Source organism: Engystomops pustulosus, chromosome 4, assembly GCF_040894005.1.
Source record: "Engystomops pustulosus chromosome 4, aEngPut4.maternal, whole genome shotgun sequence".
In the NCBI taxonomy this organism is placed as follows: domain Eukaryota; kingdom Metazoa; phylum Chordata; class Amphibia; order Anura; family Leptodactylidae; genus Engystomops; species Engystomops pustulosus.
In genome coordinates this window covers 185429747-185444246 of record NC_092414.1, presented here as the reverse complement: position 1 = coordinate 185444246, position 14500 = coordinate 185429747, and the positions used below count along the sequence as shown (strand labels likewise).

The following is a 14500-nucleotide window of genomic DNA, read 5'->3' as shown; positions in this document are numbered from 1 at the left end:
TTTTAAAATCCAATTGTCACATAGACCAAAAAAGTTCTGGCTGGGTTTACAATGATAAAGTACAGTTCCGACTTACATACAAATTCAACTTAAGAACAAACCTACAGGCCCTATCTTTGTAACCCGGGGACTGCCTGGGTAGTATCAAGATATCGTATACACAATTGCCGCAAAATGGTTATGATGGCCAGCATCAGTACAGTGTGCGCTATATGACTCTTTTTCTCTTATACTTCATGTAAATTGATTGAGAATCCCCTTGTTCCAGTTCAGTACAGATTTTTGTCTCTTATACTTCCTTGCTCTTGCCTTTATGTAAAGTAAGTGAACCCCTTCTCAAATCCACAGCACCATGGAATTACTGAAATACATTTTTACATATTGGGTTAAATTTATACACGAGTATAACATATTTGTCAGCTATGATACATTGTTATATTCTCTTCTGTTTATATTAATAAAGATATTTCTGATTTTTCAGGGTAAACTTGACGCTTTGTGGGTTCTCCTAAGAAAAGGATACAGTCGGGTGTCGATAATGAGACCACAACCAGGAGATAAGGTAAAATGCTCTACTACTTATGAATTCACAAATCTCTGAAGAGTCTCATGCATTGACTACTGAACAATACTTTAGGGTAGTCTTTAACCAAGAATGAATAGTTTCTTCTAGAGGATGAACTTTACATTTTTCTTACCACTGCCTCACAAGAACCCTAAGAAGGTCTCCTCATATGGAATGTGATGCCTATATGTTGGGCACAGAACGGTATATTAGGTACAGTAGGGGATTATAATATAAGCAGTTTGGGCAGTAATCCAGGGCCTAAGCCTTTTAGGGGACGAATGGCCACCAAACCGCACACCAAATTTCATACGGAGAAGGACCTTCATCCAGGAAATCCTTGTACATCTGTTCCTGCTGTCGATACACATGTACACAATAGCCATTACAGAAGGTCCTCCAAAGGTCCTGAAACTGTAGATTGTAAGTTGGTAGAAGAGAACCATCCTCCATTCCCCAAGAAGCTTGATACTAGTACCATATGTAGGAAGTACTGTATATACTTGAGTATACAATTTTTGTGCTGAAAAAGTCCCACTTAACTTATACTTGTATGAAAAAAATGAACTCATATACTCACCCTCCAGCACCCCCTAGGTTTCTCCTCTTCTCTGGGCGACTTCCTTCTCATGCACAGGAAGATGTGAAGCCCATGGAATCGGGCTGCGTGGGGCATATGATCAGGGCGGGAGGCTGCTAGGCATCTCTTTACTGCAGGCGGCTTCATGGGGCATATCATTATTGCGGGAGGCTGCATGGGGCATATGATCATGGCGGGAGGCTGCATGGGGAATATCATTATTGCGGGAGGCTGCATGGGGCATATTATTACTGCGGGAGGCTGCATGGGGCATATCAATACTGCGGGAGGCTGCATGGGGCATAACATTACTGTCGGAGGCTGCATGGTGCATATCATTACTGCGGGAGGCTGCATGGTGCATATCATTACTGCGGGAGGCTGCATGGGGCAGAACATTACTATCGGAGGCTGCATGGGGCATATCATTACTGCGGGAGGCTGCATGGGGCATATCATTACTGCGGGAGGCTGCATGGTGCATATCATTACTGCGGGAGGCTGCATGGGGCAGAACATTACTATCGGAGGCTGCATGGGGCATATCATTACTGCGGGAGGCTGCATGGGGCATATCATTACTGCGGGAGGCTGCATGGGGCATATCATTAGAGGGGGAGGCTGCATGGGGCATATCATTACTGCGGGAGGCTGCTGGGCATTTCATTAGAGGGGGAGGCTGCATGGGGCATATCATTACTGCGGGAGGCTGCATGGGGCATATCATTACTGCGGGAGGCTGCATGGGGCTTTTCATTAGAGGGGGAGGCTGCATGGGGCATATCATTAGAGGGGGAGGCTGCATGGGGCATATCATTACTGCAGGAGGCTGCATGGGGCATATCATTACTGCGGGAGGCTGCATGGGGCATAACATTACTGTCGGAGGCTGCTGGGCATCTCATTACTCGGGGAGGTTGTGACCAATGTATTTTCCACCCAACACTTATACATAAGTTTACAATGAGTTTTCTCTGCTTATACTCGGGTCGGCATATACTGCTATTATATTTATACAGCCCAGGGCCTATGGAAGTCTTAATCCACCTCTGAGCAGTTGCCATAAATATAGTACAGAGGTTCACAAGTCTGCACCCAAAATGGAAACATTAAACAATAATGTGTAGTGTGAAGACTTTATTATTTGACATTCATAGACTGGAGCTGCTAGACACAGTTTATGATATACAAGATAGCATCTGAAAGCAAAAGAAAAAGAACAAAGTGAAAAAGTATACATAGTTCCATCCAAAATTGTTGATTTGGAAACCATTACACCATCTTCTTATAATGTTGATTTTGAAGGGGTTAGCCACTCTTTTACAAAAGTTGCCCATGTGCCTTTACTGCCTTAATAATAATTCCTGAATGTTCATCATGTGATTCAGCATTCCTGCTACTTACTTTAGTGCTGTCTGCAAACTCTCCTTGGATCTTCGTTCACATGTATGAAGACTGATGAAAAGGAGGAGCTGCAGCAGGAGATCATGACTCTCCCCCTCCCTATGTCTGTCTTAGAGTGCGAAAGAGACACAGTGGGTAACGCCAGAAGCAGGAAGTTGTGTATATATAGAGGGCAACATGGTGAGAATAGGGTATAGCTTAACCCCTTCCCGACATTTGACGTAATAATACTGCATGGCGGGAGGTGCGTTCCCGCAAAATGCAGTATTATTACGTCATGCTTCTGGCGCCGGCTCCTGAACGGAGCCGGCGCCAGAAGCTGCGGGTGTCGGCTATATATTATAGCCGACACCTGCCTCTAACACCCGCGATCGGAGATTTCTCCGATCGCGGGTGTTAACCCCTAACACGCCGCGGTCGCGCTGACCGCGGCGTGTCAGAGGCATTTAAATGCAATTTGAAGGGAATCGGACCCCCCCGCGGCGCTTACCGGGGGAGTCCGCTGCTCCGATCGCAGCCCCGGGACTGCCGGTGCCCGGGGCTGCGAGATCTTCATCCGGAAGCCGGGTCCTGCCTTCTGGCAGGACCCGGCTGTAAGACACTGGGCATGCGCAGCATGCTCAGTGTCTTACATTACACAGTGCAATACTTCTGTATTGCACTGTGTAACCTGTAAAATAGCTTGAACAAGTGATCAGAAGATCACTTGTTCAAGCTTAGATGTCATTACCTGTAAAAAAAAGTTAAAACAATAAATAAAGGTTTTTAAAAATAAAAATAAATAATAAAAGAAAGTGAAAGTCCCCCCAAACACCACATTTCCCTTTACACAAGTAATAAAGTATAAAATACACTAAATCACAAAAAAACCCCACTTATTTGGTATCGCCGCGTCCGTAACAATCTGTACAATAAATCCTAATCATAATTGGACCCGCTCGGTGAACGTGGTAAAAAAAAAACCCAAAAACTTGCCAAAAATTAAAACTTTTTATCAAATTGCTTTACAAAAAATGTTCTAAAAAGTGATCCGAAAAAGTTACAAGCGCCAAAATGATACCACTGAAAAGAACAACTTATCACGCAAAAAATAAGCTCACAACCAGCTCCGTCAACCAAAAAATACTATAGTTATGCTGCTATAAAGATGGCAATACTAAAACAAATTCAATTTTTTCTATTCTAGTTTTCCTTCAATAAAATTGGACAAATATAAATAAAACTATATAAATGAGGTATCACCGTAATCGTAGTGATCCGTAGAATAAAGATAATATATTATTGTTATGCTACAGTGAACACCCCCCCTCAAAAATGCTAAAAATCCAAAACAAGAATTGATGATTTTATTTTCCTCCACACGAAAAAAGTTAATAAAATTGCTTCAATAAGCTAAACACCCTCTAAAATAAAGTTTTTTTTACAGTGCATCGCGTCTCGCAAAAAATAAGCCCTTATTTGTCTAAATTGCTTAAAAAATAAAGATTGTATAGCCTATTCCCAACGCGCGTAGTAATAGAACGGTGCGGCGGGTAGTGACTTGCCAACACGGTTCAGACACAGTGATCGGGGCAAGATGGCAGCTGATCCTAACAGCCATCCATCCTGCCCCATGGACCAGAAGGGTTACGTCCCCCCCACACACCCCCAGTTTATTATCGCTGCTATTGGCTCATCAATTCAGACGAGCCAATAGCAGCGAATTTACTTATGACGTCAGTAATACCGGTCACCATGTCTATAGACACGGTGATCGGGGCAGGATGGCGGCTGTTCCTGACAGCCACCAATTGTGCCTTGTGGTTCAGAGGGGTTTTGTTGCCCCCCTCTGTCCATGTTTGCCGCTATTGGCTGGTCGATTTGGTCCAGCTAAAAGCAGCAATATTCGTCACAATGGGCATCGCTAGGGTGAATAAGAGCAACACTTGGCGATAATTTCCCTTCTAAAACGAAGATATGGTACAAAAGCGCTGGCCGTGTACATTGTACAGATTATGGTGTACAACTCTTACGTGCTGTTCCAATGTGCAGGTCCTGCCGTATCATTTCTCCGTTTTCAAGAGGAAGATATTAGGAAACTAATATTGGGACAAGAAGGACGGGGCCCCAGTACCTCTGGTTTAGATGTTCCTGTATTTTGTCAGGGCAGCATTTTCACGGTAAATTCTGCTGCTTCTAAAGGTAGGACTCAATAAAGAGTCTGTTCCAAAAGAGGAGTTAGGATGGACACTATATACTAAGGATGGACACTATATACTAAGGATGGACACTATATACTACTAAGAGACCAGCGACAACTCCAAGTGTGACAAAAGTTTAGATGGTCCCCTGTTCTATTCTACCTCCTTATACGCAACACATTCAAAATTCACGCCCAACCTGTTGTGAATTCAGTAAAATGAATAATTGTAACAACTGGTAGGTCACGTTGCTCCCTATACCCCTCCACATTATTTCATAAGGGGCGCCACATAACGGGCACTGAACGTTCCAGAAATAATTGCAATTTCCATCTTGGACTCCATCGCACATCGTATTTGGAAACCACCTGTATGTTCAAATGCTCATTTCACCACGTGTATTACACTACACCACATATTACACCTTGCTAAATTCCCCAAGGGGTGTACATTCAACAATTAGGGTCACTTTTCGGGTTTTCCTCTGTTTTGGTACCACTACGGCTCTCCAAATGTATCCTGACACATGTGAAGGATTTCTTGCAAATTTGGCCTCTAAAAGACAAACACCCCTCTTTTCCTCTACTGTGCGCCCATAAAGCATTTTATATGCACATGTGGGGTACTTCTACACTCGGGAGAAATAGTTTTACACCTTTTTCGGGGTTATTTAATATATTATCCCTTGTGGCTTACATAAATTAGGGGTAAAGTGACATTTATAGGAAAATTTTCACCTTTTTAATGTTTAGGGCCTAATTGGATCATTCACCTGTAGGGGCAAATACATATATTACACATTGCAAAATTCTCTAAGGGGTGTGTGTTCAAAAATTAGGGTCACTTTTTGGATTCTTATCTGTTTTATACCACTAGGGCTCTCCAAATGCATGTCAAACATTTCTGTCAAATTTGGCTTCTAAAAGACAAACCTCCCCCTTTCCTTTTACTGTGCGCCCATACAACATTTTATATACACATGTGGGGTACTTCTACACTCAAGAGAAATAGGTTTACACATTTTGGGGGGTTATTACATTTTTTTTATCCCTTGTGGCTATAAAAAATTAGGAGTAAAATTACCTTTATAAGAAAATGTTCACCTTTGTCCTATTTAAGCCCTAATTAAATCAAACACCTATATGGACAAATACTCATATTACACCTTACTAAATTCTCTAAGGGGTGTGCTTTCCAAAATGGTGTCACTTGTTGGGGTTCCGCTCTGTTTTGGTACCACTACGGCTCTCTAAATGCATCCTGACACATGTAAAGGATGTTTGTCAAATTTGGCTTCTAAAAGGCCAACGCCCCTCTTTCCCTTCTGAGCTTCACTGCGTACCCATACAACATTTTATTTGCATGTGTGGGGCAATTTTATACTCGGGAGAAATGCTAGTACACATTTTTTGGGGTTGTTTCATCTTTAATGCCTTATGGGATACAAAAATTAGCCGTAAAAGTGACTTTTTTGGGAAAATGTCCATCTTTTTCCTTTTAGGGACCTAATTAAAGCAAACACCTGTGGGGGAAAATACACATATTACACCTTGCTAAATTCTCCAAAGGGTGCACTTTCCAAAATGGTGACACTTGTTGGGGTTCCCCTCTGTTTTGGTACCACTAGGGCTCTCCAAATGCATCCTGACACATGTAACGGATGATTGTCAAATCTGGCTTCTAAAAGGCCAAAGCTCCTCCTTCCCTTCTGAGCCCTACTGTGTACCCATACAACACTTTATATGCAAAAGTGGTGCAGTTCTGTGCTTAGGAGAAATAGTTTTACACATTTATGGGAGTTGTTTCATCTTTTATCCCTTGTGGCTTACAAAAATTTGGGGTAAAAGTGACTTTTTTGAGAACATTTTCACCTTTTTTCCCTTTTGGGGCCTAATTGAATCAAACACCTGTTTGGGCAAATACACAAATTACACCTTGCTCTCCAAGGGGTGTACTTTCCAGAATGGTGTCTCTTGTTGGGGCTTTCCTCTGTTTTGGTACCATTATGGCTCTCCAAATGCATCCTGACACATAAAAACTTTTTCAGCCATATTTGCCCTGCAAAAACGAAACAACGCTCTTTCCATTCCAAGTGCCCCCCTGTGCCCGTACAGAAGGGTACAGTGACAAAATGGGCATTGGCATGCTCAGGAGGAATTGCCTTAAACATGGTAAAATGCATTTTCCTTTTTAACCCATTGTGAAGGTGCAAATTTTAGTGTTCAATGAATCTATTGTAAGATAAAATTACATTTCTGTAATTTCACTTTCATTTATCTTTCACCCTCATGAAACGCTCAAAGGGTTAACAAAATTCCCAAAGGTTGTTTTGAATATTTTGAGGGGTGTAGTTTCTAAAATGGTGTCATTTGTGGGGGTTTTCTATCATGTAGGCCTTATAAAGTCACTTCTAACTAAACTGACCCTCCAAAAGTAGGTTTTGATGATTTTCGTGAAAATCAGAAAAATTGCACCTAAAGTTATAAGCCTCCTAACATCCTAAAAAAAAGGAAAAGATGTTTGAAAAATGATGCCAAGTTAAAGCAGACATATGGAAAATGTTAGTTATCAAGTTATTTTAGTGATATGACTAACTTTCCAAAAAGTAGAAAATTTTGAATTTTGAAAACATTGTTTTTTTCAAAATTTTTGGCAAATTTCCATTTATTTCATAAATAAATACCAAACATATTGATTAAATTTCTCGACCAACATGAAGTACAATGTGTCACGAAAAAACAATCTCAAAATCAACTGGATATGTTAAAGTGTTCCAAAGTTATAACCACTTAAATAGACACATGTCAGATTTTAAAAAATGGGCCGTGTCAGGAAGGTGAAAAGTGGCTTCAGCGTTAAGGGGTTAAAGAAGGCAAAGGCACAGGTACATATACATGCAGAGACATGTCTAATGGAAGAGGGTTATTGAAAAGTGGCCAACCGCTTTAGGGCGCTAAACCCTCATAGTGGTTGAAACTCCCTGTCTATTTGTACTTTTGTTTCTTCATAAAATAATGTCATAAAATTCCCATCCCAGAAATCCTAAGTAAAATAAGTCTTCATCTTCGTAAGGGTTGTTATCTGCAATGAAGTAATGGAGTTGGGTTACGAAACTTCTGGCAATGAGTCTCGATTGTTTCTCTTTTGTTTGAGGCTTTTTCTGAGGAATCCTAACATGAGGTCATGATAAATTTATGTGGTCAAAAAAATACATTTGATTTGAATTTCTTGGAACCTTCAGTACAAGAGACCTGGAACACTCCAGGAGCGGGGGAATTGGGGAAGCTTTCTTTGGACTGTTAGCTCGTGAATAATAAAAATATAGATACAAGATATACAATGTGTATATCCAAAAGGAAAATATTTGGTGTTGAGGTCTTCAGTGTCATCATGGTCTACAACTTTTTAGCATGTACAGAATAGACTTGCCTTTTAAACTTTTTTAATAATTTTTTTTTATTGTGAGTTCACATGTTTTAACGGGTTTTCAGAGATTAAAATATTGAGACCACTGATATTAGAACTATTGGTGGTTGAAAACCAACACCATCCACTGATCAGGTGCTCAAAGGCCATGACTAAGACGTGATAAATGTCAAAGTGCGTGAGTCACCCCACAGTTCTCTGTTATCGTAATAAAGAGGTCAATACCATATTTTTACGAACTATAAGGCGCACAAAAAATCCTTTGATTTTCTCAGAAATCAAAGGTGTGCCTTATAGTCCAGTGCGCCTTATATATGAACTGTACTTACAGACAACAGCTGCCTTGAACTGTGCACAGGTCTGCCACCTGCTGGTCATTTATATTTATAATCAGGTGCCCCTTATATATGAACCTAGACATTTTAGCAGGCATTTATTGATTGTGCGCCTTATACTCCGGTGCGCCTTATAGTCTGAAAAATACTGTATTTCATCTCCACACCTGTGGACTTCCCTGGTTGTTCCTGGAGTGCATAGAATGAATGAGTCAGACATTATTTTCCAGGTGCATTCAGGTCTGCCATGGACGGCCAATGCGCCAAGGAGGACACTAAAGCACAAAGATTGGGGTGAGCCGTACTACATACTTTTATGGTAATGAGCTATGGCTTCAATTCCCAATTCTAGAATGCCCCATTCATCAGTCACAGGCCTTGGCTGTAGTTTAGTCGAATAAAAGTGAATAGTTCTCACCTGCAATACCAAAAACAGCCACTATACAATAAATGGCGCAGTGCTAAGTAAATTGGGGCTCCATGTGCAGCAGATTGATGCGGAAGCTCCCATTGACCCAATAATGATGTTTCGAAAAAACACCACTCATGTCCACCCCCAAATGTCCCAGCATTCCATACTGCCTGGATAACTAATAAGTTTTACGTTTTTTTATATTTGGTGTGTCTCATAGTCTAAATAGTTGTATAACTCAAAACACAAGGTATTGCAAAAGTCTGAGGTTCTGTAAGAAAACAACATGTGACTTATGTACCAGATATAACATAACATGTAATAGGATTGCAGTCATTTCCTCTCAGATCCCAGTGATGTCCCCACGTCTCCGTCTCGTAATCCAATGACATCACTTCCTATCTCTGTGACCACACTATTTGGGCTCCTAGAGCAAAGAGGTCACAATTCTGGAGGGTAATTGTGATAAGCAGTGTATTGGGGGAAATGGTTAGTGATGCACACAGATCTACACTTAAAGGGGTTGTCCAGGAGTAGAAGAAATTTGGCTTTTCCCCTTGTTCCCTTTTGGTTTATGGTACTGCAGCTCATCTCCATTAATGTGAATGTTTATGAAGTGCAATACCAATAACATCCTATGGAAAGGCATGGCGCTATTTCCGAAAGAAAGCATTGATGTTTTCTTATTTTGAACAACGCCTCAAAACCCTAACGGCACCTAAGGCTGTCCATATTTCTGAATATTTCTGGGTGGTAGTTTTCCCTTTGAAGAGTAAGGGGTCTATTAGAATGGAAAAATCAATTAGGCAAATTATGCAAATTTGTTCTTCCAAGTCCAGAAGGCAAAAAAAAACCTCTCTCTCTAGCGCCACCTATAGGTAGCTACCATGTATTTTAACGTTCTATTCAAGGCTGTCACCTATTAATTGTCACTTTGGTTCGGCAGAGGCACACGGTTTCCAAAAGATTCCGAAAAAGTTGGAAGCCATAATAATACACAACCCGCTCTAAGCTGTAATGTATACCGACCCTACGTGTCATACTGCGGTATGTTGGTAATTGGCACAGGAGATGCAGCCAGTTTTTCCATACTTTTTTTTTCCATACAACTACCTAACATTACTGGAAATGATAGCAGCCACTTATGTTCTTTTAAGACTATGTCGCCCCCTGTTGGTAAGATGCAGGTCATACACTGACAGCCCTCTGTTATTGTCCCGTCCTGCAGCTTGGAGGTTTTTATAGGTCATTATCAGTCCCAGCTGCTTCCAATAACAACTGAGCGCAGGTCACATGGGGATTCCTGCGGTTTTCTCACATGTTCGGAAGCTCAACATTCTCCATTCTCCTACATCATTAATGGAGTATTTTTACAGCGATTTAACTACAGAAGGTTAGGAAACCGGGATGAGCAAAGTCTTCAAAGGCAGCTTATCCTGTTCCTAAGCGGAGCTTCTAACAAACAGATAAGAAAACAGCTTCAATCTGTCCCATGAAATAATAGTTAACCCTATGCTTCCTGATAAATAACTTTAAACAGTACCAGGGGCGACACTATTGAAGGGAACCTGTCAGCAGATATTGACTTAATAAACCACTACTAGTATGTTGCCATGCATCTAAACATCTTCCAGATCATGTTTCTTTCATGGTCCAGTGTGGTGGCATCATCCAGAAAATTAGCTTTGAAGTGAGATGTGAATTAGTTGTATAAAGTCAAGCAGGCGGAAAATTTAGCACTGAAGTCAAGCTCTCCTTACCTCGAACGGGCCTGTTCTAGGTAAGGAGAGCTTGACTTCACCCCTAAATTCACTGTAATCGATAGTCCTGCATCCGGAAACAGATCTCCTGAAGTCCAGTGCATTATGTCAATCACATGGGAGGATGTGGGGAGAGCTTAACTTCAGTGTTAAACTCTCCACCTCCTTGACCTTATACCAGTTTACATATCACTTCAAATTTGATTTTCTGCATGATGGAACCACACTGAGCCTTGAAAGACACATGATCTGGAAGGTGTTAAGCTACTTGACAACGTTCTAGTCCCATTTCTAATGACAGGTTCCCTTTAATTGTGGAGGTGCTCCTCCAAGTCTCTTTGCCGGGGGTTCCATATTGTTTTATACTGTTAATATCCATTATAATAAACTTGGAAGAGCATTTTCTTTGACCGATCCAGCTTAGATTGGCTTGGTTAATCCAGATCCAGGTTGGCCTAAGTCCATTTCAACTCTTACGTCTACCTCTAGACCTGATCCAGATTTGGAGGTGACATACTTCAGCTCCATTACTTGTCTATAGTTTCAGACTTTGTAGCTAGCGGTGAAGGAATTTCTTTTTAAGAAAACATAGTATATTTGGTTGAATTAAAGTTAATTCACTGTAAATATTAATATTACATTTAACACTTCATCCTTGAGCTGGCTGAAAGTATATAGCGGCTACAGAAGCCAGGATCTGGATCCAAATACTACACCTCTGCTCCTTTCTTATATCGGCTTTTCTCCAACTTTATTACGCAAGTTACAGTTCTTCTCCAGGCCTGCAGAATGCAATAGGTAAAAGCTATGTAAATATTTAAAAGCATTCAATACATAGTTCCAGTCCATCTAACATAACTTTACAAAAAGTTTTCATTGAAAACAACTTTACATTTTGTGGATACAGTGTGTAGATGGATCTCTGTGGTAACAGACTACACACAGATGCGGTGTGTAGTCTATTCCCATGTCAGAATCAGAAAACGGGGGAATTTATAACTCCAGCGCTAGGATGTACTAAAAGTAGATTCCAACACAATCTTATCCAGGTTGGACCTGTTAGACCAGTTTTACCACCAGTAAATGGGGTGGACGCGGTATTCTTACCCCTGCCTGCCCCTCCTTCCCCACGTTCTCCACCCAGGCAGCTTCCTCTTCTTATTTTGCCCCAGCTCTCAGCAGCCCCCTTTCTTATTGTGCCCCCCCCCAGCTATTCCCCCTCTTAATTTTGCCCCAGCAGCTCCCCTGCTTATTTTACACAGACATATGCTTGCCTGGCTGTAGCCGGAGGAGCATACAGGTGGAGCGCTGGAGAGTAGGAGGTGTGAGCTCTGCTCTCCCCTCTCCATAGGAATGCATGGTGCGCGGCCGTATGGACGAGGAAAGATAGAACATGTTCTATCTTTCATTGTGTGCGGTGCCATATGGTGCTACACGTGTCAAACTTAGGGCCACATATATGTCCCCACAACGGCAGAGTGAATGTTATGTGTGTGGAGTCAGTTAGGTCTCACTTAACTTATCAGAGCTGAATCCGGAATAAAATGTAGAAAATGTAAGTAATTCTTGTGTATATCACACTGTTACTGATGGGGGTATATCATGGCCTTGGTATAAAACGGCCTAGTCCCACTTCTAAAGGTTTCATAACTCCCCACACAAGCCAAGATAACATATGGATGGAGCAGAAGTCAGCCAAATGATATCCATGTAAATGTAAGTATATGGATGTACCCTCAAATGGATCGATGGAGGTGTCCGGTGCTCAACGGAATAGATGTAGTCAGATTGTAGATGGCAACATTGAGCTTTATTTAAGGATACAACACAGTTTAATGCGTTTACCAGTTTCACCATTCAAAGACCGATAAAGAGTTAAACAGAGAGGAGCAGATGTGTGTAATGTGTAAATGTCCATGGGTTCACATTTTAGGGGAAAATAGTTCTACTTTATGAGCAGCTGCAGAAAGGTCCAGTGAGGAGGACTGGCACACACCTGCCAAACTCTGTTCTACCGACTATTAAATAACATTTTCTTGGGTGGAAGAGTGCAGTTTACTGTGGTCATCGCTAAGTTCCTGGAAATAACACAAGTGCCTGGCATTACTGGCAGAGATGCTGAGATGAGCCATATTTCTTAGGGCATTAAAAGCGATGACCCATTTGCTCTCATATAAGCAATGAGTTAGAGAAAAGAGAACACAGGTTATTGGTAAATTTCAGGTTTAGCATTCTACTTCATGGCTTTATATTACAGTTTTATGTGTTCCAGTGAAAAGTCAAAAATGCAGAACTTTTTTTTATAATTCACTCCAAAGGCACATTTTTGTATGAAATCAACTTTCTTGTAGGTCCTCCAAAGGACATCTTCCCTCCTTCCAAAAAAAAAAAATCGTTAAAGTGAATGTCCACGTTTTGACACAATAGAGAAGTCCTGTAAGATCTATGGCAAACGAGGTCTGAATTAGTAGCTTACTATATTGTATTTATACTACGTGCCATGTGATGACATTTATTAGCTCCCACTACTAGAGGTTTCAGCTGTAGAAATGCATTTAAAGGGACCTTCTCACCAGGTAGGGTACAAAACTTTCTTCCTAGCATCCTGGAAAATCCACCTGTTTAGGGTGGCCTCACATTTAGAGACCCCTCCAGCTTTTTAAAGTGATCCATCTTAGGCAAAAAGTGACTTTTCTCTGCTCATTTGCATATGGTTTTGTAGGATATTTTTTTTTATATAGGTAAACAGGTGAGATTTCACATAAAAGAGGAAATTCTAGACAGGACATATCATACCCTACCAGAGGGGGATAGTAGTTTAATGAGGTAAAATCTGATGACAGGTTCCCTTTGAGGATATGGCATTAATTTCAATAATCATTCAAATATTCTTATAGAAGTTAATTTAATTTTTAAAAAAAACCTTCAAACATGTATTTATAATGTATTTCCAACCATCTTGGGTTTTTTTTGGATATGTTGAGATACTTTTGTATCATCCAAACGCTAGGATGTCTTAGTCGAAAACGAAGAATGGGGGTCATTTACTAAGGGCCCGATTCGCGGTTTCCCGACGTGTTACCCGAATATTTTCGATTTGCGCCGATTTTACCTCTATTGTCCCGGGATTTTGGCGCACCCGATCGGATTGTGGCGCATTGGCGCTGGCATGCACGCAACGGAAATCGGGGGGCGTGGCCAAACGAAAACCCGACGGATTCGGAAAAATCCGCTGCATTTAAGAAAAAAAAAAAGTGTTGCGGGACTCGCGCTTACCTTAACCAAGAATAGGCCGGTGAATTTCAGTGCATTCCGGCGTGCCTCGGCGGACTTCAGCGCAGCAGTGCCACCTGGTGGATGTCGGAGGAACTGCCTTAGTGAAACCCGGCCGGACCCGAATCCACCGCAGAGAACGCGCCGCTGGATCGCAAATGGACCAGGTAAGTAAATCTGCCCCAATATGTACTGAAGATGCTGGTTGAATTTGAAGGAATCCAGCCCAATTAAGCACAGATTTAAGCCTGAGTTGGTATTACAAAAAAAAAGTCCCTTTGTGGTACTTCAGCCGTAACAGATCACAAAATTCTACATTTTCCTTTGTCCTTTCTCTATGTTGCATATAAATACAGCCTCAAACTCGACAGAATGATGTGTAGACAACTGTGGTTATTCGACGGTACATTAATCCATTCCTACAAGCATCACTTACATAATATTTTCCAGACCTGCTCTTCCAAACCCAGAGGAATTGTTTAACACCTTCTCCATGAGGAACACATTTGGAGACCATGCCCATCACTTACAGAGTCGTGTTGTGCTGAAGTGGAAGAGAAATTGA

General features: G+C 41.4%; 1 protein-coding gene across 1 annotated transcript in view; it reads left to right on the top strand.

The window, feature by feature from the left end:
* ANTXR1 (ANTXR cell adhesion molecule 1) overlaps positions 1–14500 on the top strand; it is a 138116-nt gene that overhangs the window by 114788 nt on the left and 8828 nt on the right. The window contains exon 17 of the mRNA XM_072148878.1: positions 482–562. Coding sequence (XP_072004979.1) covers positions 482–562 — 81 coding nt within the window. The remainder of the gene's footprint in view (positions 1–481; positions 563–14500) is intronic.